The sequence below is a fragment of the Manis pentadactyla genome, chromosome 2 (genome assembly GCF_030020395.1).
Source record: "Manis pentadactyla isolate mManPen7 chromosome 2, mManPen7.hap1, whole genome shotgun sequence".
Taxonomy (NCBI): Eukaryota; Metazoa; Chordata; class Mammalia; order Pholidota; family Manidae; genus Manis; species Manis pentadactyla.
In genome coordinates this window covers 154,587,341-154,611,689 of record NC_080020.1, presented here as the reverse complement: position 1 = coordinate 154,611,689, position 24,349 = coordinate 154,587,341, and the positions used below count along the sequence as shown (strand labels likewise).

The following is a 24,349-nucleotide window of genomic DNA, read 5'->3' as shown; positions in this document are numbered from 1 at the left end:
GACGTCTCCTTAGCAGTGGCCCAATGTCTTTGCAACTTTGGAGCCAAATCTAGCCTGCTCCAAGGTCAGGTGAAACTGACACGAAGCCCTCCCTGCACAGTAGGATGGGAAGGCTTCCTGGAGGAAGCCACATTTAATCATTGAGCTGGAGGAGGAGTAGGAATCAGGTAGTTGAAGAGGTGGGGGAAGAAAATTCAGGCTGGGACACAGCGTGGGTAAAGGCCTGAAGGTGTGGGTGGGAGCCATCAATTTCTTCCGAAGCTTTTTGCATATCTGGAGTGACTAGTTACCCAAACTCAACTGGGACAGACACACAGCAACTTTCCCAGCCCACGTTCCACCTGTTTGTATCCCACTTGCTCTCTTCACTGAACTTTCAAAAGAAGCATCCACCTCCTTTCACTTGGGCCTTATCTGCAAGCCAATCTCAGATTCGTCTGAGGGTGAGCAACCAGCTAGGGGCCTCTAGTTTCAGGACGCAACCTTGGGGACCGGAAGGGGGTTTGAGGGCTGCTGAGCCAGTGCTCTGCAGAGGCTGGGAGTCCCCTTCTCAGCCCTGAAGACCCCAAGACTGGAAGCCCCAAATGCTGCTGCCCCTAACACAGGTCTCTGAAGGTTGGCCCTGCAGGGGGCTATTTTGCAACCAAGGTTTCCTTCTCCTACATCCAGCAGGGCCATCTGCTATGGGGACGGGCTGCCCTGGTCACCTGGCATCTGTTATTTAACCTCTCTGGGCTTGACTTGCCTTATCTGGAAAATGGTTTAAATGGGTTTTATGGATTAAACTGTAAACTGCTGAGGACATTGTCTGGCACATAGTAGGGCTCAGTTAAGTGCTACTGTTATCGTCATGGACTGTGTGGTGCTGACGCTGCAATTTCTCCTGTCTTCAGTCTGCCAGGGCATTCTTCTTGCATTACCCCGAGAGAGGAGTACGCAGTGTGGAAACAGAGATTGCTTTCCTGCATCCTGAGTTTCATGGTACCTGTGGGGAAAGGGAAGGAAGGTTTCTGGCAAATACAGTCTTGGGGAAATCTGTGTACAGAAAAATACCCCAGCCTGGAGCCCAGAAAAAATATTTCCTGAGTGGCGAGAGGGAGATTTAGGGAACTAGAGGACAGATGAGACTAGGGAGAGGGTCCCAGGAAAGGAGACCTGGCCTGGAGCATGGAGGAAGCACCAGGTAGGGTGGAAACTGAGCCCAGGGTGAGAGGACCCAGAGAAGAAAGGTTCTTGGGGTCTCTGGACAGCCCCACATAGGTCCCCGAAGCCACGTGGGTGGGCAGGCCAGTGGAGAGATGCCCACGTGCCCCAGACGGCAAGGACCTGGCCAGTGAGAGCGCCCCCAGAGGCCTCGGGGCCCTGGGGGAGAGCTGGGGTGAGGTGGGTGCCAGGCGCAGGAGCGGGTCCGGCAGCTGCGTGGCTCTGCAGGCTGCCGGGCTAGTGGCTGTGAGGTGTGGCCGCTGGTCACTGTGGGGGTGGACGATGTGAGGGAAGAGAGGAAGAAGGGTGAGGAAGAGGCTGTGGCCAGAGCAGCCAGTGGCAGCATGTGGGGATGGGACGAGGTGTGGCCGGCCTTGGACTGGGTGGGCCCTGGGGGACACACCACCTCCGAGTCTCAACAATATGACCGATCCTACTCAGCATCCTTCTCTGATGCCCCCAGGCTGTGTCAAGATCTTCTAGGTCTGCACAGTGCCCAGGTCCACCTTCCCAGCCCTGGCCTCCCTGTTGACTCAGCTGCCTCCTCCTCTAGCCTGTGACCCATTTAAGGAAAAGGACAGTGCTGTCATCGGTGTCCCCATGCCTGGCACACAGTCAGTGCTCTGAATCTTTGAGGTATGGACCTGCTCAGCAAATTTCTCCTCTCTGGTTTTAACCTGCCTGTGGAATAAATAAATCACCCTTATGAGCGATTCCCCCAGGGGCCCCACGAGAGGGGAAAGTGGGGGCATTCCAGTTTCCAGTGTGTCCTGGGAGCCAGCTCCCCTGCCACTGCCCGCAGCCCCCCGCTTGCTCACCCGGCCTGCACACACAGCCCCGTTCTCACTCCCTCCAGGTCTGGGATGCTGCTGGAATCCGCATTGTCATTCTAGCACAGCCCCTTCCTGCAGCTTGCCTCATTTCCCCTGCTCCTGGGGTAGGCACCGCCTGGCCCCGGAAGTGCCCTCTGCCCTCCCAGGAGCACATGACCTGCAATTTTCCTTGAACACAGCACTTTGTGACTGTGATGTAAACTTCAGACGCAGCCCCCTTTCCTGTCTTTGCATCAAGGAAATAGGTTAAGTTTCAGAGAAACCCGCTAAGAGCACACTAGGCCTTCCGGCCCAGGTCTCTGCCAGCTTGGGCCTTTCTGCTGCCACTGGGGTATCCAGGTGAGTCCTCCAGCCTTTTGCCCCATTCTGCCACTACAGTCATCTGGGGAACTCTTGCAGCAGTGGGCAGAGGGTGAATAAAATTCCCACCCAGAGAGAAGCCCTGGTGGGACGTGGCCTCCTTACACCTTTGCCTGGGCATGTGAGGGAGTGGCTGGCCAGCAGGGGCCTCAGGCTGTGGGCTTAGGCTGCAGAGACACCCAAGTTGGTTTCTTGGGCCCCAATTCTTCATCTAGAACCAGATGCCTATCAGCATCGGGGATCAGATACCTCGTAGGTGGCCTGTTTTGTCTTGATACCCATCTGCACATCCCCAGGTAAGTCATCCCAGATGGAGCAGCACTGGGTAGTAGTCTCTAGGGGTGGCCTGGGGCTGGTGGAGGCAGACAGAGTCAGGAGGCTGCTGGGAAGGACAGGGAGGCTGTAGGATTGGTATGGTGGTGGGCAGCTGAAGAAGGAAGCAGGTATGGCTGTGGCCACCCCGAGGAAACCGCTCCCTCTCCAGAAGGTCAGCTGAGTGGCAGTGTCCAGGGGACACAGAGATGCCTGCTCGGTCCCTGGTCTCTTGCTGGGCCCCACTGGGGTGGCATCCTTGGCTCCAGGAAGCAGAGAAATCTCCAAAGAAAGCTCTGGCCCCTTGGCCCCATGAATATGAGGGCACTCAACAGGGCTGTGAATTTGAGCAACAAAATGCCAGTGAATCCTACGAGGGGCCTGCGGCAGGCTTGAGTCAGGTGTAGGGTTGCTCCCGTCCAAGGGGCACCAGGAGGGGGGAAGGAGCAAACTGCTCCAAAGCTGTTCAACTGTTATGTGTCCTTGGTGCATCACTGGGCCTCGGAGCCTCGGTTTACGCATCTGCTAAATGCGGTTACAAATATTGGTGTCTATGACTTTGGGGTGAGAGATTGAGAAAGGTGATCCCAGGCGGCAGGGAGTCTTGACAGGAAGGTGTGGGGTTTCATGTGAACAGCTGAAGGTGAACTTTGTTACTCTCATCTCAGCCAGGACATTGAGAACCTGGTAGGTGCTTATAAGGCTTTGCTGAGAGATTAGGGTCAGGGACACCTGTGTGCCGCCTGCCAAGGATCTTCCCCTGCCAACCCAGAGCTTCTTTTTCCTTTTCTTACCCATCCTCCAGCCTCATGCACACAGCCTGGCAGGGATGCTGGGTAGGCAGGCAGCCTGGATGGCGTTTAAGTGTACACTTTGGAGCCTGGTAGCCTAGATTAATGTCCTGGCTCTGCCACCTACTGTGTGTGCTGTGTGACCTTGGGCAAGTCACCCACCTCTGTGTGCTCAGATCCCGAATCTAGAAATGCTTCACTCACAGTATTCTTGCAAGGCTAGGTGAGAACATACCTAGAGTGCCTGGCACGTAGTTGGTGCTATATAAGCACATATAATTCTAATTATCATCACCAGCTCTGACCCGTCTCAGGCTCTGGACTTCATAGCTCCTGGAGACACTTCTGGGCACTGTAGCAGCCAGACCTCTCCATGCTGACCACTCCTTGCCCCACCCCAAAGCATAGGGTTATGGCAGCAGTTCTCATCTGGAGCCACTTTTGCCTTCCCCCTGTTCCCTGGGGACATTTGCTAATGTCCGGAGACATTTTTTGATCATGACTTGGGGTGTTACTGGCATCTAGTAGGTACAGGCCAGGAATACCACCAAACACCCTACATGCACAGGACAGCACCATGCTGTGCTCGTGTCTCCATCAGCCTCCAGCCTCCTGTTCACCACCCCACCTTGTCCGTCCCCTAAGCCTTGCCAGTCTCCCTTTTACAGTCACAGAGCCTGACACCCAAAACCCAGGCAGCAGAGGCTGGGGTGGCGGGACTGGTCTAATGGCATCGTCCAGCAATCAGCAGACACTGGGAGTCTGCTAGATGTGAGGCCCTGTCCCCAGACCCCATAAGCCCAGCACTCTGGGTCCTGACAATCAAAAGAGGTTCTAAGTGCAATGACACCAGCACAGAGCTGTGGATTCCTCTCTCCCCATGGACACTCCTGAGAGCCATCAGTGCCAGCTGCTGGTCAGAGAGACCCTCACTCAGATCCTGCGTGACACTCGCTGACAGTGTGATTCTGAGTATAACCTCCACCCCTCTGGGCCTCAGTCTCTTTAGCTGAGGAATGGGGATAACTGTTCCCGTTAAATGGAGTTGAAGTGAGGTGTAAATTAAGTGGGTAATGCTCAGGGGAGGTATAGTAAAATCCAGACACACAAGCTGTTGTTGTTACTGTTTGACAAATATTTATTGGGATGAAGTGGGGGCTATCGTGGAAAACAAGCCAGCTGTAGGCGCTGCCTTGGGGGCTCAGCCTGGTCAGAGACTGGAGAGCAAACAGACAGCGATCATACATGCCCTCGTGATGTGGGTCAACAGGGGAGATAGGGAGGGAGGCTGGGAATCATGGAACATTTCTGGGAGGAATGACAGTGGAGGAGGACTGAAGCACACGGCCAGAAGGGTGTGGGCACTGTCCTGAGCACAGGGGACAGACTGTGCAAGGCTCCTCCAGGTCGCCTACTCCTCCTACCACTGGTTAGTGGAGGAGGCCCCTGGGTCCAGCATTCACTTCTCTCCCCCAAGGTAGTCTCCACAGATCCTCTCTACCCCTGCCAGGCTGCCAGGTTCCAAAGACCCGTCACAGTGGGCTACATACTTTTTAGGTATGCCAGTATCAGTGGCCTCTACACACTATGAACACTTATTGGGCACCTACTATGTGCCTTGCTGATATAGGCAGGGAACAAGACAGAGTCTCCACTCTTACACTGATTGCATTCTAGCAGGGGATGAAGGTCCTATGTCAACACATTTTCAGGAATGAGGAACAGTAAAGCTGGGTCAGGGATAGAGAAAGAAGGAGATGTGATTTTAGAGAGGAAAGTCAGGAAAGGCCTCTTGGAGGAGGAGGCGAATATTTAGGCACAGCTCCCAGTGAAGCGAGGGATTTTGGGGTAAGAGTGTCTAGGAAGAGGGAACAGACAGTGCAAGGTCCTGAGGTTGCACCACTCCTGATTTGTTCAAGTAGCAGAAGGAGACTGGTGTGCCTGGTCAGGAGCGAGTGAGGCGGGCAAGGAGGACATGGGGCAGATGGTGCAAGGCCTTGGTGGCCACCATGAGGACTTGGGCTCTGACGCTGAGTGATGGGGGCATCCCAGAAGACTGTGAGCAGAGAAGGACATGAGACACAATGGCGGGTCAGCCTGTGCGTGGTGCACAGCGTAACTTAGCTCATGGGATCCCCACAGTGCCCCAGGGCTGGGCACCTTCAGTGGGCCCATTTTCCAGATGGGGGTCTGCGAACTTAGCCCACTGCCCAGAATGCACCATTACTACACAGTAGATCCATGATTCCATGATTTCAATATGACTCCCTGGTGTCAAGAAAAAGATATGAAGGAGCCTATTGCCATCCATGGAACAGTGCCAATGGCTGTTGTGACCTAGAATGTAACCAAAGTGGCATTTTATTGCCTGGCAAGTGCCTGTGCCACCTCTCTTAGTGGGCACAGGGGGCTGCACCGTGGCCTGCCGACTAAGGAGCAGGGAACGGCTTCAGGGGGACTCCGTGTATCTGGCAGAGGGCTGGGGGTCAGTGAAGGAGGCATGGGCAGTGAGGGGCTGGGCTTCAATTCCAGGAGCACCTTGGGTGGGGACACTTCTGGTGTCTGGCTGAGGGTGGCACATGGAACCTCCAGGCCTGGTTGATGCCAATCCCGCTCCCTCCCACCAAGTCCAGTTGGATTGGTTCCCTCCCTCTGCACCCTGACTGCCTCAGTCTCTCCTCTTGGCTCTTGTGATGGACACTGAATCAGGGTTTTTCATGCTCAGGTGTGTTCTGTGGAAGAGCAGAACTTTAAAGTCCTACTACATAGGTGTAGGGATCAAACAAAGCTAGAAAGGGTCCTTCCATGCAGATCTTGTCAGAGCCTTTAACATGCTAATATACCTTCCACAGCTTTTGAAAATGTGTTTGACCACGTGAGCCTTTTTCCTTTGAAGGATGTTTGGGGCATCAGGTCTGTCTGGAACAAATGTAATTTAACCCTGCCTTACCCAAGGAGGATGTTAAATGGTGGAATTCCAGGCAGATACATCTGGCCAAAGATCATAGATTTCCTCTTCCTGGACCTGGGCTATAAGAACAAGGCTTGTGTGCCATGATCTCTCAGTGGAGCCGCAAACTCTGTAAAGGCTAAGTTAGGATCTTTGAACTCAGAAGGAGCTCACAAGCTCAAGGGGAGGCTGGCTGGGGTCAGCCCAGCAGGACTGAGGTGGGGTGGTAGGGGCTCATGGTGGGCATGTTCCCTGGAAAAGTGCAGGGACACAGCTCAGGATAGAAGCAGCGGATCCCCCTGCCTGAGTCTAGGAGGCTGCAGATGGGCCCAGCTTATCTGGAAGCAAACACTTCATGCTGGCCTGGCCTGTGTGGGGGTACCACATGGACATGTGCTCCAGCTTCTTGTCCCCTGGGCCCTCACCTTCTGTCTCCTGCTGCCCACCTCCTCTGGCCTCCCCAGCATCTCTGGCCTCTGGGTCCCTGGGAGGTTGGTCACCCAGCGCTCACCCCCATGGTTTATTAGTGAGATAAGCCCAGAAAGGTGCAGGGAGGCCGGAGCAGATGCAGGGTTGGCTAAGCCCCGGACCCACCTGCCCTGCAGTGTGGTGGTTACTGCCGTCGTCATTATTGGCAGCAAGACTGGGAAGGTGGAATAAAACTGAGGGTGCCCAGGGAATGCTTCTGCCTCTGGGACACCTTGGCCTCGGGTTCAAGGTGGCCAGTCATGACTTACAGCCCTGGACGGGGCTCCCAGGGCAGCCTCCCCCACCCACCCTTCTCTAACAACCCACCTCTGGCTACCCAGGTTGCACCTGTGGCCATGGCAGGGAGGAGCTTCTCAAACTGTGTTGCCGACAGTTTCCTGCCACAGTTTCCTGCCCCAGAGACCAGCTTTGATACCCCCACCCCTCCCACAGTGCCTGGACAAGCCCCCACTGTGCTGCCTTGTTCCCCACTCATAACAGCTGCTGATGCTCTGTAGGGGCAGCTATACAAGTGTGTGAGCGGGGCTAGCTGGATCTGGGAAGATGGAGGGGAGTGAGGAGGGTGCCACCCAGCGGAGGGTGCTGCGGGGATTAAAGTACAGCAGTAAGTTTGAAGGGAGGCTGATAGTGCAGCCCAGCTGGAGCAGAGACAGGCTGAGGAGTTTAGTTAGATTCAGTGAAATGGGCTGGAGGGAGCCACAGTATGTTCTTGAGCAAGGGAGCCTTTACGAATTGCCTAGAAGCAACTTGCAGACCCGAAGCTCAGCTCCTGTGGGAAACAAGACTGTGGGGTTCAGCCAACCACAAGCACCATATGAGTTAGATCTGATCTTAGGTTTTATTAATAGAAACAGTGGGTGGAGATCAAAGTGATGCCAGCACAAACCGGCCTCAGGGGAAGCGATCTGGATGAGACATGTGCATGTGGCAGCGCAGAGAGCCAGTCAGGATGGCCCAGTAAGGGGGCCCAGGCTGGGAGAGGAAAGAGCAGGAACTGTCAGAGAGGAAGGCATGTCAGGGAGTCTGTAAGGAGCCAGGATAGCCAAGAGGCTCTAGCCGGAAGGAGGGTCACCCGTGTCCATCACTCAGGGAACCCAGCATGAGGAAGGCACTGAGTGCTTGCCGTGTGTCCCCGCTAGCATGGAAGGCCGCCTGGCGGGGGATGGGGGTGCACCATGAGGCTGGAAGTCAAGGAGGTGGGGCAGGAGTGTAGACTACACAGGAATATAGTCAGTGTCCATTATTCTCCTATTTCAGTTACTATTTTGAGTGTCTCATTTGTTTATACCCTTCAGTCCCTTTAATTAAAAGAATTAAGGTATAATTTATATGTAATAGAATTCAGCCATTCCAGTGAAAAATTCCGTGGGTTTTGACAAATGCACAGACCCAAGAAACTATCATCTCAATCAACATATAGATTACTCCCCCCAATTCTCTCATGCTCCCCTATAGTCAGTTTTTGCCTGACCCCCAGCCTCTGGCAACCACTGACATGTTCCCCATACGTATGGCTCTGAATGGAAGTACACGGTTTGTGGCCATTGGGGGCTGGCTGCTTTCACCGAGCATGATGCCTCTGAGGACCAGCATGTGGTTGTGTGTATTAGCATATCATTCCATTTTACTGCTGAACAGGATCCCCTTGTAGGGAGGGAAGTACCACAGGTTATCTATCCATCTGCTGAGAAACATTTGAGTTGTTTCAAAAAATCTAGCAATTATGAAGAGAGCTGCTATAAACATTTCCTGTGCTGGTTTTTGTGTGAAAGCAAGTTTCCATTCCTCTAGAGTGAATACCTAGCAGCCCTCTTGACTTTAAAAATAAAACACTTTTATGGAATGGTGACCTACATCTCCATGTAGGGACATAAACGCAGTCCCTGATTAATGGCCTGCCTGTAACAGTTGCACATCCAGGAACCCACCCAAGCTGGACCTCCCAACAGCAGTGTCAGAGGAGATCAGGTCAGAATGCAAATCCTGCCCCTTCCTCCAGCTGCTCTGACCAACACCGCACCTGATTCCCATCCAGTATCTTCCTCTCAGCTCTAGTGCCCATCCGTGCATGCCTCTGGTCACCCAGGGGAGAGGCAGCCTTTCTCAACCCACCAAAGCTTTCTTTGTGCCCCCTGCTCACATTTGCTTAATTGAGAAAGGCCTCCAAGGACCCTTGCTTGAACATAACCGATGCCTGGGTGGCCTTGCTGGGCCTATGTTAGTAGAGAAATGAAGTAGGAAACTGCTTAGGTTCTACAATGAACACGTTGTTATATTCACTTTATCACATATAGTCAATTTTCATTGTCAGCGGATTCCGTATTTATAAATTAGCCTACGTGCTAAAATCTGGCACTCCAAAACTAATATTCACATTTTCACTGTTGTTCAAGGACACATGCAGAGCAGCAAGATATTTGAGCCAACTGATGTACAGGTTCCCACCAAGGTCAAACAAGGTGACACTGGCCTTCTTGTTTTAGTTCTTACACATTGTAAACAAGTGTCCTCACAGTCTATTTGATCCCACATCTGTGTGCTTTTTATTGATGATTTCACTGTTTAAATGGCCTCAAGGTGCAATGTGGAAGTGCTGTCTAGAGCTCTTACATGCAAGGCTGTGATGCGCCTTAAAAAGAAAGAATGTTAGATAAGCTTAGTTAGAATGCTCTTGGCTGTGAGTTTTTTAATGAATTGATAGTATGTATTAAGGTGTCTTTAAACAGAAGTACACATAAGACAAGGCTATATATTGATTGACTGATGACAATGGAACCAAAGGCTTGAAGGAACCCAGCCCTGGATTTCCTCTAGGAACAATGGTTTTTAGCATTCGCAGATTTTTTGCAGTGTTTGTGGTAACTTTATGGAATGACTCCAAATAATAAGACTTGACTGTGCCTATCTACCTCCCTATTCACCCATCAATCGATGTTATTTTTTTGGATGCCTTTCAAAGTAAATTACAATCATAAGTGCCTACCAAAGCTAAATATTTTTACACACAGATCATAGAGCTAGGGGGTTAATACTTTATGGTTCTTTTAAAATGAGGGGTCCAAATACAATGTAATGAACAAATCCTAAGTGAACATTCTCTGAGTTTTGAGAGATTCAAACACTTGTGCAACCCAATCAAGTGTTTCAGACCCCACTATCAAGATTTCAGAACCCACTATCACCCTTGAAAATTGAAGGTAGATAATTTTAATTTTTCTACCTCACCAGTACATATTTATCTAAATATCCTTAATTCCTGCTCCTCACCTAGGATCATACTTTCCAAGTAGACACCTTATTTTTCTTAATTGCTGTGTCGAAGTTCACACTGGTGTTATGCCCTAATGTATTTAACCAATCCCTTATTGATGGATACTCAGATTAGTTTATGTTTTCTAGAAACACGTCCAGGAAGGCAGAGGGGTCAGTGCAAAGAGGAATGTCTAAGACCAAGAGGAAAGAGTCAGTGGAAAGGGAGAGGGGAAGGCTAGTGTAGTAAGTTTCCTCTGATGATCAATGCTTGTTTCAGCTTCGGGCCCTTTGCACTTGCTGTTCCCTCTGCCTGACATTCTCCTCCACACTTTTTGAATAGTTGGCTCCTCCTCAACCTTGAGATCTGAGCTCAAATGCTACCTCCTCAGAGAAGGTGACCATCCCAGCTTTAGTGGCCTCTTCTCTATTAAACCATTCTCTTTCCTTTATAACACTGGTCTCCCTCAATCTGTAATTATTATTTTTGTCTATTTTCTTGTTTATTGTAACCTCCTCCTCCTTTCCAAGACTGTTGTCCTAAGAAGGGAAGGACCATCTCTGTCTTACTCACCCAGATCTCCTGAAACACAGTAAGAATTCAACACGTGTTTGGGAAGTGAATGAACGGTTCCAGGGGCTGGTGTGGGGTACCGTGGAGGTGTTTGGGCACCCCGCAAGGTCTCCGAAAAGTCAGAGCTGGGTTTGGGACTCCCTGACGTGAGCTCAGCAGGCTGGCGCTCTTCTCCAGGTTGACTCTCACACAAAGCAGGCTCTGCGCTATCAGCACGGATGCCTCTCAATGAGGCCTCTCTCCCACTCTCTCCGGCCCAATGGACGGAGCTCAGAAGAGAAAGTCAAGGCCCTCACGCGCCTCCAATCCCGCTCTGAACCCGCAGGGTCTGCCGAGGCGCAGGGGTGAGCAACCTGCGCGGGGCGGCGGCGGTGATGCCGGACCCCGCGGCGCACCTGCCCTTCTTCTACGGCAACATCTCGCGCGCGGAGGCAGAGGAGCACCTGAAGCTGGCGGGCATGGCAGATGGGCTCTTCCTGCTGCGCCAGTGCCTGCGCTCGCTGGGCGGCTACGTGCTCTCGCTCGTGCACGATGTGCGCTTCCACCACTTCCCCATCGAGCGCCAGCTCAATGGCACCTACGCCATCGCGGGCGGTAAGGCGCACTGCGGCCCTGCAGAGCTCTGCGAGTTCTACTCGCGCGACCCCGACGGGCTGCCCTGCAACCTGCGCAAGCCGTGCAACCGGCCGTCTGGGTTCGAGCCGCAGCCCGGGGTCTTCGACAGTCTGCGCGACGCCATGGTGCGCGACTACGTGCGCCAGACGTGGAAACTGGAGGTGAGAGCGTGGGGCCTGGCGCCGAAGGGGCAGTGGGGACTCCGCGAGAAGGGCTGTCTTCGCCAACCCTCGCTTTGCGGTGCTGCGTCTGCTTTGGAAGCTGGAGGGGTGGGGCCCTGGCTCGGGAGGGACCTGGGAGGAGGCCTCTGAGGCCTGAGCTTCGTCCGGTTCTCGTCTGTGCCTGGTGGGAACGTGAAGGTTGCGCTGGGCCAGGAGGGGGCCGCGCCCTAGGGTAGAGTGGCCAGAGGATCGGTGGGCTGTGGTTTTCCACAGCCTGCACAACACCCGGTGCGCAACTACCACGTTCAGATGTCAAGCTTTAAATGAACTTTGGGCTGGCTGGAAGGCGAGGCCTGGGGTGGGGCCCCGGGTGGGTGGAGAGTTGGGGAGGGACCAAGGAGATCGTTGGGTGGGCTGTCCTCAACAGCGCCTGGGTGGGAAGGTCTTGGGGTCGGAGACAATTGGGGAGGTCCAGAAGATGGAAGAGGGTTCCTGTAGTCGCACCCTTTGCAACACAAGTCTCCTTGACCCCCACTTTCCTAGGGCGAGGCCCTGGAGCAGGCCATCATCAGCCAGGCCCCCCAGGTGGAGAAGCTCATTGCCACGACGGCTCACGAACGGATGCCCTGGTACCACAGCAGCCTGACGCGCGAGGAGGCCGAGCGCAAACTGTATTCAGGCTCACAGACCGACGGCAAGTTCCTGTATGTGGGGCTTGGGGTCTGCGGCTTTGGGTGGAGAGGCTGGGGACTGTGGCTGGAATCCTGGAGACTGGGGCAGACCTCAGTGTGCACGTGGGCTGGGGGGCTGTGCCAGTGCTCATGGGTGCAAGTGGGTAGTGGGTTTTTGAGTGCAAAAGGGCACCATATGGGAAAGGGGCAGCAGTGGTTAGGACTCAGTAGTTGGACTGCCTGGGTTGGAATCCATTGTCTGCTACTTACCAGCTGGGGGACCCTCTCCTTCATTAAACAACTATTTACTGAATACCTGCTGTGTGCCAGGCACTGCTTCAGGCATGAGGACACGGCAGTGAACAAAACTCACAAACCTCTGTCCTTGTGGAGCAGGTGGACAAAAAAATGTTGAATCAGTAAAATATAGTTATGTCAGATGCTGGATGCTATTCGTCTGCTCAGGCCATCCCACATGGTGAAACTGACCCATTTCCATGATTTCCTGCACCCACGTGAGATCTATGCATGTGTGCTAGATTGCCTGTGGGTCTCCTGCAAAAGGCAGGTCCCTCCACAGGGTTCTGCAGTCAGCTGATAGGATTTTTTTCATGCTGCCTAACAGATTTAGACTGTCAATTGGACTGAGTTTCCAAGCCTTCTGAAGGAACTCTTGAATGCATATTACAGATAATGCCTAGTTGCAAGGATGGCTTTTGAATAATTTGAGATAGAGTTTTCTTCAAGAGAGTAAACTTACTTTTGCATTTGTATCAGTTAGCTTTTGCTGTGTAACAAACTGCTCCAAGACTTACTAACTTAAAACAACAGTTTGTTATTCTTCATGATTCTGTGACTCTCCCAAGCAGTTTTTTGGTCTGGGATCAGCTGGGTGGGGATTGAACAGGTTGGTGGGCATGGATCTGGCTGTTGGCTCAGTGTCACCTGGGTGATGTGGATGAGTTTGCCACAGTGCTCATTGTCTAGCAGGCTACTTTGGGCTTATTCACATGGCAGTCGTTACAGGTTTCCCAGTAATAGTCAAGAGAGGTCAAGTTACAGCACACAAGAGCTTTTCAAGCCTCTGCTGTGTAATGTTACTGTCCTGTTGGCCAAACTGTGGGGAAGGACTACCCAAGGGAGAATTAAGGCAGGCAGTTTTGCAAATGGCCTATTATAGGATTGGAACAAGGTGAGTGGCATCTGTAATATGGGCATTTGGGGCTATCTTTCTTTCCTTTTGGTCTGTAAACTTGAGGGCAGAGCCAGCATCTGGTACTTCTAGAGGGCTCTATCTTCTACTACTAGTGATGGCTGGTACTCCAGATGTTACCCACCTGTGTCCAGAGGCTGCACACTCCCCCCTCAAATGTGATGCTCATTCAGACCTTGCTGACATTTGGTCACACGTGTCATGCACATTCATATCTCACGTGCTCGTACATGTCTCCCTAGGTGTCCGGGGACTGTCTCCAAGCCAGGCACCATGAAGGGAGGGGCTGCTGCTGCTGGCCTTCTGGTGTAGCCCACTCATTCTCCTGGTCTCTGCACTCTCCTTTACAGATGTATTTTCATCTTTCTCTGTTTTACAGTCTAGGTCTCCTTCTCTGGTTTCCTCTCCAGCTTAATTCAGCTTTTCATCACACAGCCTCACATGTTCTTTGCCTCTCTTCTGTCTTGTTTTTCTTCTCTCTTCCCTTCCCTCCCTCTGTTCCTCCTTTCTACCTCACATTGTCACACACACACACAGATAAGGATTCCACCATTCCAATTGTGCCTCCAATTTCCTCCAGGTCCCCAAAGGCCCCTAAAGGTATCACAGGATTCTGGGGGTGGGGGGGTGAAGTGAGTGGTGGGCAGAGCAAGTGGGATTCTGAACCCCCAGCCCAGCTCAGCTCTGACCTGTTACATTTCTTAAGCTTCCATACAAGATGTAATTTGACAAATAATTTGCTGCCCAGAGGAGAAGTTTTCAGACTTCTTGCAGAGTTTATGACAGACTTGGAGGTACCCATTCTGTTAAGATAAGAGGACTCTCTGGAGAGCCAGGACCAATGGCTTGGAGCAGGCGAAGGTGCTTTGGGTGTTGAGCTGGCTTGCATCTCTGAGGCAGGTTAGGGCAGCACTGGCCATGGGAGGGTGAGGCTGGAGGAGCGAGGAGCAGGTACAGTATAGAGGCTGAGGCTGGCTGAGGGTCAGAAGCAGTTGGTGATGTATGAGGGACAGTGACTCATGCCAGGAAGTGTCAAGAGACCAGAAACAGCTACATTGAGCCAGACTCCTGGGAAATTTGGCAAGGCAGGCTTTGGACAGAAACTGCTGTAGATTCTTCTTGAAGTTTCTGTTGTCAATGACTGCTTTCTCAGTGTGTGGCTAGGGACCAAAGGTCAGAGCTGTAGGCACAGAACCTCGCATGAGGCATGGCTGAGACAGCATCCCTGGTAGGTGGTGGTCCAGTTCTGAGATATGGGTGCAGGGTGTGATAGAAGGATGCATGCCACTCAGGCCAGGAGTTAAGACCAGGGCCACCCTCACCACTGAGCACAGTTCAGAGCTGCTGAAGAATGGATGGAATCATACCTAATGCTGTTTGCTACCAAAGCACTCTTTATTTCTACAGACTGCAGTGTGTGAGGTGCTGGTTCATTCTACTGAAAAGAAACTTGAGCTCTGGAAAGAGCGTGCAGGCATATATTGTTAAGTGTTTTTTAACCTCCTCTGAATCACAGACTCCTTTGGGACTCTTACCGAAGCTGAACCCTTCTTGCAACCCCCAAAACATATTTACCCCAAGGATTTTGCCTACAGTTACTTGAGATTATGGTTGAACCTGAGATTTGGAGCCCCTTTCATGTTAAGCAGCTCCGATTTTGTTCACTGAGGCATGCAAAGGCCAAGGTGATGTGCTCAGATAATCCGTGGCTGAGCTGTTTCCTGCTGACAGCTGTAACTCAGTGCCATTCCTCAGGCACTGGTTAGCTGCCGACAGCTTCCACAAGGCCCGAGCCCCGCAGGACAAGCTGGTCTCCCTCCTCCATCGGGAACCTGCACTTACCTATGGCATAGGGCCCTGTGCCAGTGACTCAAGACAGAGCTGCTGTGTGGGACACGTTGGTTGGTTCCACTGCAGGATGTGAGGGTTGCAGGTGTCTGGCTGTAAATTGACCCATGTGTGTGTGTGTGTGGCACGTGGTCAGATCAGTCTGTGTGCAGGTAGACAGGTTCTTACTGCACAAAGGCACCATCTTTGAGGGGTTCAGTTCCCATTAACAGACATGGAGGATTTGTTTATTTACTTTGGCAAATTTCCAGCAGAGGACAGTCAAGGGTCTCATTTGTCAAAGGTCAGTCTGTTACAGTAACCAGCGGGTCTACTGTGATGACAGGGTGACCCTTTCTGGTTTGTACAAAGGTGCTCCTGAGCTAGACACAGAACTGTGCTTACCTTTGTTGTTTTCCATGTAGAAATGACTTTCTTTCCCCAAGAGAATGGTCTTAAGGCTACCTATATAGACCTGTGTATCCACTGTGAGTGGCTGGGTGTCCACCATAGATGGCCAAACACCCCTCATGGGTGGCCAAGTGACCCCTGTAGATGGTCAAGTGTCCTTCACCTCCTGGATGGCAAAGGGTCCTCTGTGGAAGGCCAGGTGCCCAGCCATGGGTAGCCAAACATTTAGCCATGGAGGATCAGGTGTTCCCCCTGGATGGCCAGTGTCCAGCTGTGGGTAGCTGAGTATCAGGCCATCAGGGCTGAGTATCTGCTGTGAGAGGCCCATTTCCCTGTGGATGGTCACATGCCAGTCCTTGGACAACTGTGTTTCCCTGGGAATCCTGCCACCCCCCTTTCCCCTCCATCCCCCCCCCACCCCTTCTGTGACTGGCCTGTTACCAGGAGGTCTGGTGGTTGAGTGGGTCTGACCTTGGCTCCTGCAATCCCTGCTGCTCCTCCATGAGGTGCCAGGCTGCAGAGCCCAGGGTGGGGGTGGTGCGGGAACTGTGGTCCAGCAGGAGGAGCCACAGGAAGGGTCTGGTGGTTTAAGGTGACATCCCTCCTTGCCCCTGCCAGGCTGAGGCCCCGGAAGGAGCACGGCACATACGCATTGTCCCTGATCTACGGGAAAACCGTGTACCACTACCTCATCAGCCAGGACAAGGCGGGCAAATACTGCATTCCTGAGGGGACCAAGTTTGACACGCTCTGGCAGGTAAGCTGCCCGTCCACCCTGCTGTGGGCTGGGCTCTGTGGCAGGGCGCTCAGCTCCTGGGCAGGAAAGGAGGCCCTGCCCTGACACCACCCCCCTGCAGCTGGTAGAGTACCTGAAGCTAAAGGCTGATGGGCTCATCTACTGCCTGAAGGAGCCCTGTCCCAACACCAGTGCCAGCACCAGCTCAGGTGAATGGGGCGGTGGGGGCGGCGGAGGGAGCGGAGGCCCTGCCCCCACCCGCTCACTATCCTTTCTGCTCCCCCAGCGGCTGCTGCTCCCACACTCCCAGCCCACCCATCCACCTTCACCCAAGTGAGTTGGGGCCTCAGGGAAGGAGCTGGGTGGGTGGGCAATGGGTCTTGTTCCCAGGGTGAGGCTGGGATGGAGAGGGGACTACGTGGAACAGAAGAGGGCCCCCCACACTGTCCCTGAGAGTCCTCAGAGGATAGGGGTCTCATGAGAGGGGCTGGGTGCCCCCAGCTCGGCCCTGATGACCCTTATTGACCCTATGACCTTTAGCCTCAGAGACGGATCGACACCCTCAACTCAGATGGATACACCCCTGAACCAGGTGAGCTGGCAGAGGTGGAGGTGTGTGTGTAGGGTCTGCGCCAGGCTGTGACCAAGGTTCCTGCTGGGGTCTGAGTTGTGGCAGGGGAGGATGTGGCCCAGCCTGACCTACAGCAGCTGGCGTAATTTGCCGTGTGCTCATGCTCTGCCTGCAGATGTCCGTGTGGGTTCCCACTGCCCATGCATACCTGTGTGCGTGTGCATGGGGTGCTTGCTGACACGCAGGGGAGTACCCCTGGCTGTGCCTAAGCCACCTGGGGCAAACACATTTGTTAAGCACCTGCTGTGTACCAGTCACGCTCCCAGCTCACTGCCTATGAGCTTGTTGAATCCTCCTGACTTGCTTCTGAGGTAGTCAGGGTAACTGTTCTCACTTTACAGATGAGAAAGGAAGGCAAGTAACTTCCTAAGGTCCCACAGTCAGGCAGTAGTGGATCTGGGATTTGATCCCAGGCAGATGCTGCAGGGCCCACATTCCTAAAATTCCCTGCAGCTGATGCTCACGTGTTTGATGTGTGGATGCAAGCCTGTCCACGTGTGTGCATGTGCCCACAGAGGCTCATGCAGGGAGCTCTTGTAAATATGGCTGTGTGCTGCACACATAGACGTGGCCAGGCACGGGCATGGGTGCACATGGCTTGTACACACAGTGCTGGTGTGCATGCTCTAGCTGGTACAATAGTGGTGACATGCACAGATGCACTTTGGATCCTCATCACACAGAGATATGAGCAAGAGTGTACATGTGCACATCGATGCACACACCTTTGGAGTCCACGTGCCTGTGCGTGCTCTGGGTGGAGCGCCCCTATCTGGGGCATGTGCCTTGTGGGCACCAAGGTTGCCCTGCTGTCTTCATCCCCTGTCGCTCTCCCCACTCCTGACTTGGGAGCGTATACCTGTGTGTGTGTGCCCAGCACGCCTAGCATCCCCAGAGAAACCGCGGCCAATGCCCATGGACACAAGCGTGTATGAGAGCCCCTACAGTGACCCTGAGGAGCTCAAGGACAGGAAGCTCTTCCTGAAGCGTGAGAACCTCCTCATGGCTGACATAGAACTTGGCTGCGGGAACTTCGGCTCAGTGCGCCAGGGTGTCTACCGTATGCGCAAGTATGGCTGCCCTGCTGTGGTTTGGGGACTGCGGGGGCGGGGCGCAGGGGAGAGGCCTCAGCAGGCCTCAGGGGCTGGAGCCAGGGTGTGTTGTCATCTTGCCTGGGAAGCAGAGCCTGGGACGTGCTAGGCGATTACCTGGGAGAATCGGGGGCAGCCCCTGCGGCAGTGAGAGAGGCAGGCCTGTAAGGGGAGAGGTGGGGCTGAGCTGCCCTTGCAACAGGCTTCATCCGATCCCAGGGGAGCTGCAAAGGGCACCCCTTTACCCATGCATTGGTGGTCTTCGGATATAGGCGCCCCCCCCTCAGGGAGAGTGTAACTTTGAGGAGGTTCTTTTCATTGAGGGGCAGTTCCCGGTGAGGGACTTGGCTGTGAGGTGTCCCCAGCCGACTCTCCTGGCAGCTGAGGGAGTGTGTGCCTTGTCCCAGAAGGGTGTTCTGGGTGGCCAGCAGCATCCACTACACAAGTTGCAATGGGAAATGGGGCCAAGTGGGATATGTGCCAGCTCATGTGTTCACCTCTGTGGGCATGCACTGTGGCAGGAAGCAGATCGATGTGGCCATCAAGGTGCTGAAACACAGCACGGAGAAGGCAGACAAGGATGAAATGATGCGTGAGGCACAGATCATGCACCAGCTGGACAACCCCTACATCGTGCGGCTCATCGGTGTCTGCCAGGCCGAGGCCCTCATGCTCGTCATGGAGATGGCGGGCGGTGGGCCCCTGCACAAGTTCCTGCTTGGCAAGAAGTGAGTCCCGGGTGAGCTGGGCTTTGGGGGCTGGGGGCCTCACCCCCTCCATTCAAGGGATGTTTATTTTCACACATTCACAGACCCTCACACCTGCCCCCTTGCACACCCTGACACCCATGCCCACAAGGCAAAACCGTTAACGGTACAGGTGACAAAGCCCGACATCCAGGTGTGAATTTCACCTCTGCCACTACATAGTGTGACCCAGGCAGGTCTCTGAATTTGTCTGGGCCAGTTTCTTTGTACCACAGTGGTGGTTATAGTGTTTACCTCAAGGGGCAGGATCAAATGAGGATCAATGAGGATCAAGTGAATGGCTACTGCTCAGGTCTCAGAACAGTCTGGCACTGTTTTTAAGAGCTTTGAAAGTAAAGCTCTAACATGGTTGCTACCTCAACTCTTGGGCAAAATTACAACCTTCGTGAAGTTGCCGATAGTTGATTGTCTTTGACCCAAAGCAGGAGTCAGCAAACTGCAGCCTGTGGCTTGTTTTTGTACTGCGTGGCTTTGCATTTTTAAAGGATTATAAAAGAAGAAAAATCACAGAAGATTGCATGGCAGAGACCATGTGTGGCCTACAAATGTTGAGATATTTACTATCAGGCTTTTCACAGAAAAAGTTTGCTGACCACTGATCAAAATTGTATTCCCTTGTGCCTCAAACACTTACCCTCACAGACACCTTTTTACACACGCTGAGGCACGTGATGGCAACCCACACTTGCTGGTGTAATATGATAAAGTATAGCATATGTTGGAAAAGGGGGATGAAAGTGTCTGGGTGGGAGGTGAGGTGAGGCCTGTGCAAACTGAGGGAGCAGCCAAGTGCAGCTTAGGGGGAAAGGTGCCCAGGCAGAGGGCCCGGTGCCAGCGCAAAGGCAGTGCCTGGTGGGTGGAGGAAACCAGCGAGGGCCCTGGGCTGTGGTAGACTGGGCGAGGGGGAGGGGAGCTGCAGTGGGGAGGATGGTGACGGGGCACAGGGTGCAGGGACTGTGCGCTGTGGGGGAGCTTTGGACTTTCACCTGGAGTGAGGTGGGCAACCTGGGTGGCTGAGCACAGAGGGGGGCAGGACCTCACTCTGGTGTGGGGCCAACAGACTGGGGGAGCACGGGTGGGGCTGACTGTTCCGGTCCAGGCTGGCGGTGATGGGGCTGGACTGGGGGGCAGAAGCAGAGGTGGAAAGAAGTAGGAGGATTCTGGAGGGATTCTGGGGGCAGAGGTGCCAGCACTTGGTGATAGATTGGGTGCTGAGTGTGAGAAAGAGGAGCAGAGGGAAAGGGAATGCTGGAGGAAAAAAGTGGGGGGCGGTTGTCTGTGTGTGCGCCGTGTACAGGGGAGGGAGAGAGGGGGAGGGGAGAGGGAGGGGAGAGGGAGGGGAGAGGGAGGGGGAGGGAGGAGAGGGGGGGAGGGGAGGGGCGATCAGGAGCTAGGCTTTGACTTTGTCTTTGAGATGGCCAGAGGGCACGTGGAGGATGCAGGCAAATGTGTAAGTTCCGGGAGTGTAAGGGTGAAGTTTAAAGCCTGAAACCTGGATGAGGGCCGAGGTTTTTGGCTGCTCCATTCACCCCTGCATCCTCAGTCCAGTGCCTGGCGCACAGCAGGTGCTTGGTAAGCTTCTGTTGAGCACATGCTCGTGTGGGCTCAGAAGTGGGCTTGGGAAGCCGGGCTGTCCCCTCTCAGCTGACTCTGCCTTCCCCTGCACCCCAGGGAGGAGATCCCCGTCAGCAATGTGGCAGAGCTGCTGCACCAGGTGTCCATGGGGATGAAGTACCTGGAGGAGAAGAACTTCGTGCACCGCGACCTGGCGGCACGCAACGTGCTGCTGGTCAACCGGCACTACGCCAAGATCAGTGACTTTGGCCTCTCCAAGGCCCTGGGAGCCGACGACAGCTACTACACCGTGAGCCCCCTGCCCTGCGGTGCCCAGGTGGACGAAGTGGGTGTGGGTGGAGGGTCCCCCGAGCCCTGCGCCAGCAGCATCTCTCCCTCTCCAGGCCCGCTCGGCTGGGAAGTGGCCGCTTAAGTGGTATGCACCTGAGTGCATCAACTTCCGCAAGTTCTCCAGCCGCAGTGATGTCTGGAGCTATGGGGTCACCATGTGGGAAGCCTTCTCCTATGGCCAGAAGCCCTACAAGGCAAGCGTGGGCAGAAGTGGGGGTGGGTGAGGGGGCTGCCACGGAAGGGGGCGGGGTAAGGGCCTCTGCTTACTCACGCGGCCACGTGCTTCTGGCTTGAGCAGAAGATGAAGGGCCCCGAGGTCATAAGCTTCATCGAGCAGGGCAAGCGGATGGAGTGCCCGACAGAGTGTCCGGCTGAAATGTATACCCTCATGAGCGACTGCTGGACCTACAAGTGAGTGCCCGCGGGTGGGAGGGTGTCCCTGAACCGGCACCTGGGCCTGGGGCAGGCAGGGGTGGTTCCCAGTAGCCCAACCTAACTCATCCCCCATGGCCTTTCCAACACTCAGTACCTTTGGTCTCTGCATCTGCGCTCAACCCTTCAACGCTCTGACCCCTCGGGTTCCAGTGTGCTGAGCCCAACACACTACCTGTGGACACCCAGTGCCCCAGCACCTGAACCCTCAGCCCCCCACCAGCCAACATGCAACACGTTGATCCTGCAACTCAGATCCATGCAAGTCAGAACAAGTCAGTACTGTTACCCAAATTCCAATGCCAATACTCAGGGCTTAGGGTAATACTCTAGTGCCTAATCCTCAGCCCCTGCCATCCAACACCTAATTACCCAGACAGGTCAACACTGAAGCGTCCAAATACTCAGTGTACTCAACCCCCCACCTCTTGTCTGGTTGAACGTGAACACCCCACTCCTAACACCATCAGTATCTGAACTTCCCATCAGGCAATAGGCAAAATACACCCAAACAAGCAATTATCCTACACTGATCATGCAACGCGTGGACATTCCAACATTTGATACATCTCTGTCCCCAATGTCCATTATTCCACTGGCCAACATTTAGGACCCTGACACCCAAACACCTGAACAATTCAATAAATAGACACCCTGTTTATGACAAATAATTAATGGTCAGTCCATCCCTCCTCCAACATGTATTAACCCGGCTTCCATGAGGGAACCCTCAGGACACCACCACCCTATTACCCAAAGAGGCCAGCCAGCCCCCTAAAACCCAGCCATGGATATTCCCCACACAGGACCGTTAATACCCTAACTTTCCACTAGGGGGCCCTACCCTCAGTACGCAACGTTCTGCTCCATTACAGGCAGCATCCTCGCCCCTCGCTCTCAGCACATGCTCAGTACTTAGCATTCAACATCCTGTCTCCTGTGTTTATAGTTGCTTCCCCGACCCTCAGTCTTCACCGGCTAGCCCTCATAGATGGCCCCTGTCATCATGTATGTCAGCAGCTCGTCTGTAACACGCTCCGGCAACACCTGAACCCTAGTGCTCCACCACGCTGCCAGCCCCACTGAATTTTGGAGCCCGGTGCAGGTCTGCCCTCCAGCGGAAGTTGGGTTCTGGGGTGTGGTCAGTGGCCTAGATCTAGCCTGTCCCCACAGGTGGGAGGATCGCCCAGACTTCCTGGCGGTGGAGCAGCGCATGCGGGCCTACCACTACAGCTTGGCGGGCAAGGCCGAGGGCGCCTCAGCGGGCGGAAAGGGGGCCGACGCTGCCTGTGCCTGAGTGCCAGTCTGCCCAGGGCTTGCAGGCCCCCACGTGCCCTTGGCCCCAGCCCTAGTCTGCCGGGTCTCACATCCTCTCCCGTACTGGTGGGGCTGCCATCCGGTGGGCAGCGAGGCCTCAGGTTCCTGCTGGTCTACGTTCCCTGCCTGGTCACCTGTCCTCCATCTGGGAGAGGAGGGAAGGCCCCCGGAGGGTGGGAGCATAGTCCGGGCTGGTGCCTGCGGGGGGGGGGACCTGAACCAAGGGGGCCTTACAGCAAGGACGCTCCTTCCTCTGGGCCCCGAAGGGAAAGACTTGGGGGGGTCCTAGGTGGAAGGCCGCGGTCATTGTAATAAACTCAGCTTCTCTTGTCTGAAACTCCTCATGTTTTGTGGGGTGAGGGCGGCACCAGGAAAGGGGCTGTGCTGTTGGAAGGGGTCGGTAGGAAGTCCCTGAAAACTTCCCCTTCACGGGCCTGCACGTAACCCCCAGGGTCCGGGGAGCGGGGTGGGGTACTCAGGGAGGATCTTCATAGAGGGTGGGCTGTGCACGCCGACGCCTCCCTGTGAGCATTGCACGCGATGGGCGCTCTCTGTGCTGGCTACATGCTCGTGTAGCCACCTGGAGAGATTTTTAACAGATGCCGATCCCTCCCCCACTCTGTGCCCCAAACTGATGCATTTTAGTCTCTTTAGGTGAGCCTATCAGCAGCACCCCCTCAACTGCCCCATCTTTCTCCCTGGGCCCAGCTGGGGTGGGTGGTACCTGGGGACGCAGGAGGAGACTGCGCCTTGGGGACGCGAGAGTGTATTGCTGAAACTGGAAGTCGGCACTGGTGTTAAGGTAAGGATCTTAACTCTGATGTCACCATTTACTGTTGAATTATGGTAGTTTATTTGTAAGCTTCATATTATCATAATATTTAATGAACGTTGTATTCCGCATGGAAGTTAATTCAGAGGACCCTCAGTTATACAGTCAACTCCGGCACACCAAGACTCTAAGCTTTGGAGACTGATTTTGAAGAGTAAATTTGTAATGGCTTGGGATTGTCTGAGGGTCTCCAAGCTCTGCCAGACAGATACTCAAAACAGACAAGGAGAGCACAGTGATTATAAACATAAAGACACAAACTTGAATTATTTCCATTTTGTTATTCTGTGTGACCACTTGGAGATTTTACATTTAAAATTAAGACAGTGAAGCTTTGCAAACCATGAAATATAGTCAGTAAATGCACGTATTAGTTCATACATGAACTATATTACTAAATTGGAGTAACCATTAAATGCGAGCTTTGTTTCTTAATTGTTTTCAAACAAATGAGTGAGTCAAAAAAACATCAACGATACGAATCCGTGGCTTTCCAGACTGCACTGTTTGCAGATATTTCAGTTTTATTGAAATTCACTTGTTTGTTACTGGTCAATTAGTTACATTATTATATTACAGAAGGGAATGCATTTTTACTGTCAGCATGTCTTTTCTGGTCATCATATTTGCTTAATTGTATGATTATTGCAGAAAGAAATTAACTTTATAGGAAGGAGGGGTTAAAAATGATCCTTTTTGCCTGTCGAATACCTTAGGAACGCTAAATGTGCTCCTAGTTAATGTTTGTTGAATGAAACAATAACAGAGGGTGCAGTTCCATACACATACCACGAGGTGCCGCTGTTCCCCAGGCTAAAGTCATTCGGTTTCTCAAAACTGGTTCTGGCCACCTTCCTTCCTTAATAATCTAGGCTCTTTCCTAGTCTCCAGATTGTCTGAAGGTCTCCAAGCTCTGCCAGACAGATATTCAAAACAGGCAAGGAGAGCACAGTTCACCCCAGAAACACTTCCAGAATCT

At 53.5% G+C, this 24,349-nt stretch overlaps 1 protein-coding gene across 4 annotated transcripts; it reads left to right on the top strand.

Annotated features, from left to right (window-relative positions):
* The first annotated feature begins 2,232 nt into the window (after positions 1–2,232).
* LOC118909508 (tyrosine-protein kinase ZAP-70) lies at positions 2,233–22,735 on the top strand. 4 transcript variants are annotated; one of them, XM_036880037.2, is made up of 15 exons: positions 2,255–2,375; positions 2,612–2,692; positions 10,719–10,780; positions 11,087–11,537; positions 12,081–12,241; positions 16,278–16,416; positions 16,517–16,604; positions 16,682–16,728; positions 16,936–16,987; positions 17,904–18,096; positions 18,639–18,845; positions 20,556–20,748; positions 20,843–20,983; positions 21,088–21,200; positions 22,395–22,735. In XM_036880037.2, exons 4-15 carry the CDS (start codon positions 11,136–11,138, stop codon positions 22,516–22,518), a joined length of 1,860 nt encoding a protein of 619 aa, XP_036735932.2. In that variant the 5' UTR covers positions 2,255–2,375; positions 2,612–2,692; positions 10,719–10,780; positions 11,087–11,135; the 3' UTR covers positions 22,519–22,735. The 4 variants fall into 4 exon arrangements, with proteins under 4 accessions (XP_036735931.2, XP_036735932.2, XP_036735933.2 ...); XM_036880038.2 differs by lacking the exon at positions 10,719–10,780; XM_036880036.2 differs by lacking the exons at positions 2,612–2,692; positions 10,719–10,780 and having other exon boundaries at positions 2,233–2,375.
* The last annotated feature ends 1,614 nt before the right edge of the window (positions 22,736–24,349 follow it).

Coding starts and splice junctions, on each gene's coding strand:
- LOC118909508 (XM_036880036.2), top strand. CDS start 11,136: ATGCCGGACCCCGCGGCGCACCTGCCCTTCTTCTACGGCAACATCTCG. Junction 12,242..16,277: donor CAGACCGACGGCAAGTTCCT/GTATGTGGGGCT, acceptor TGCCCCTGCCAG/GCTGAGGCCCCGGAAGGAGC. Junction 21,201..22,394: donor AGCGACTGCTGGACCTACAA/GTGAGTGCCCGC, acceptor CTGTCCCCACAG/GTGGGAGGATCGCCCAGACT.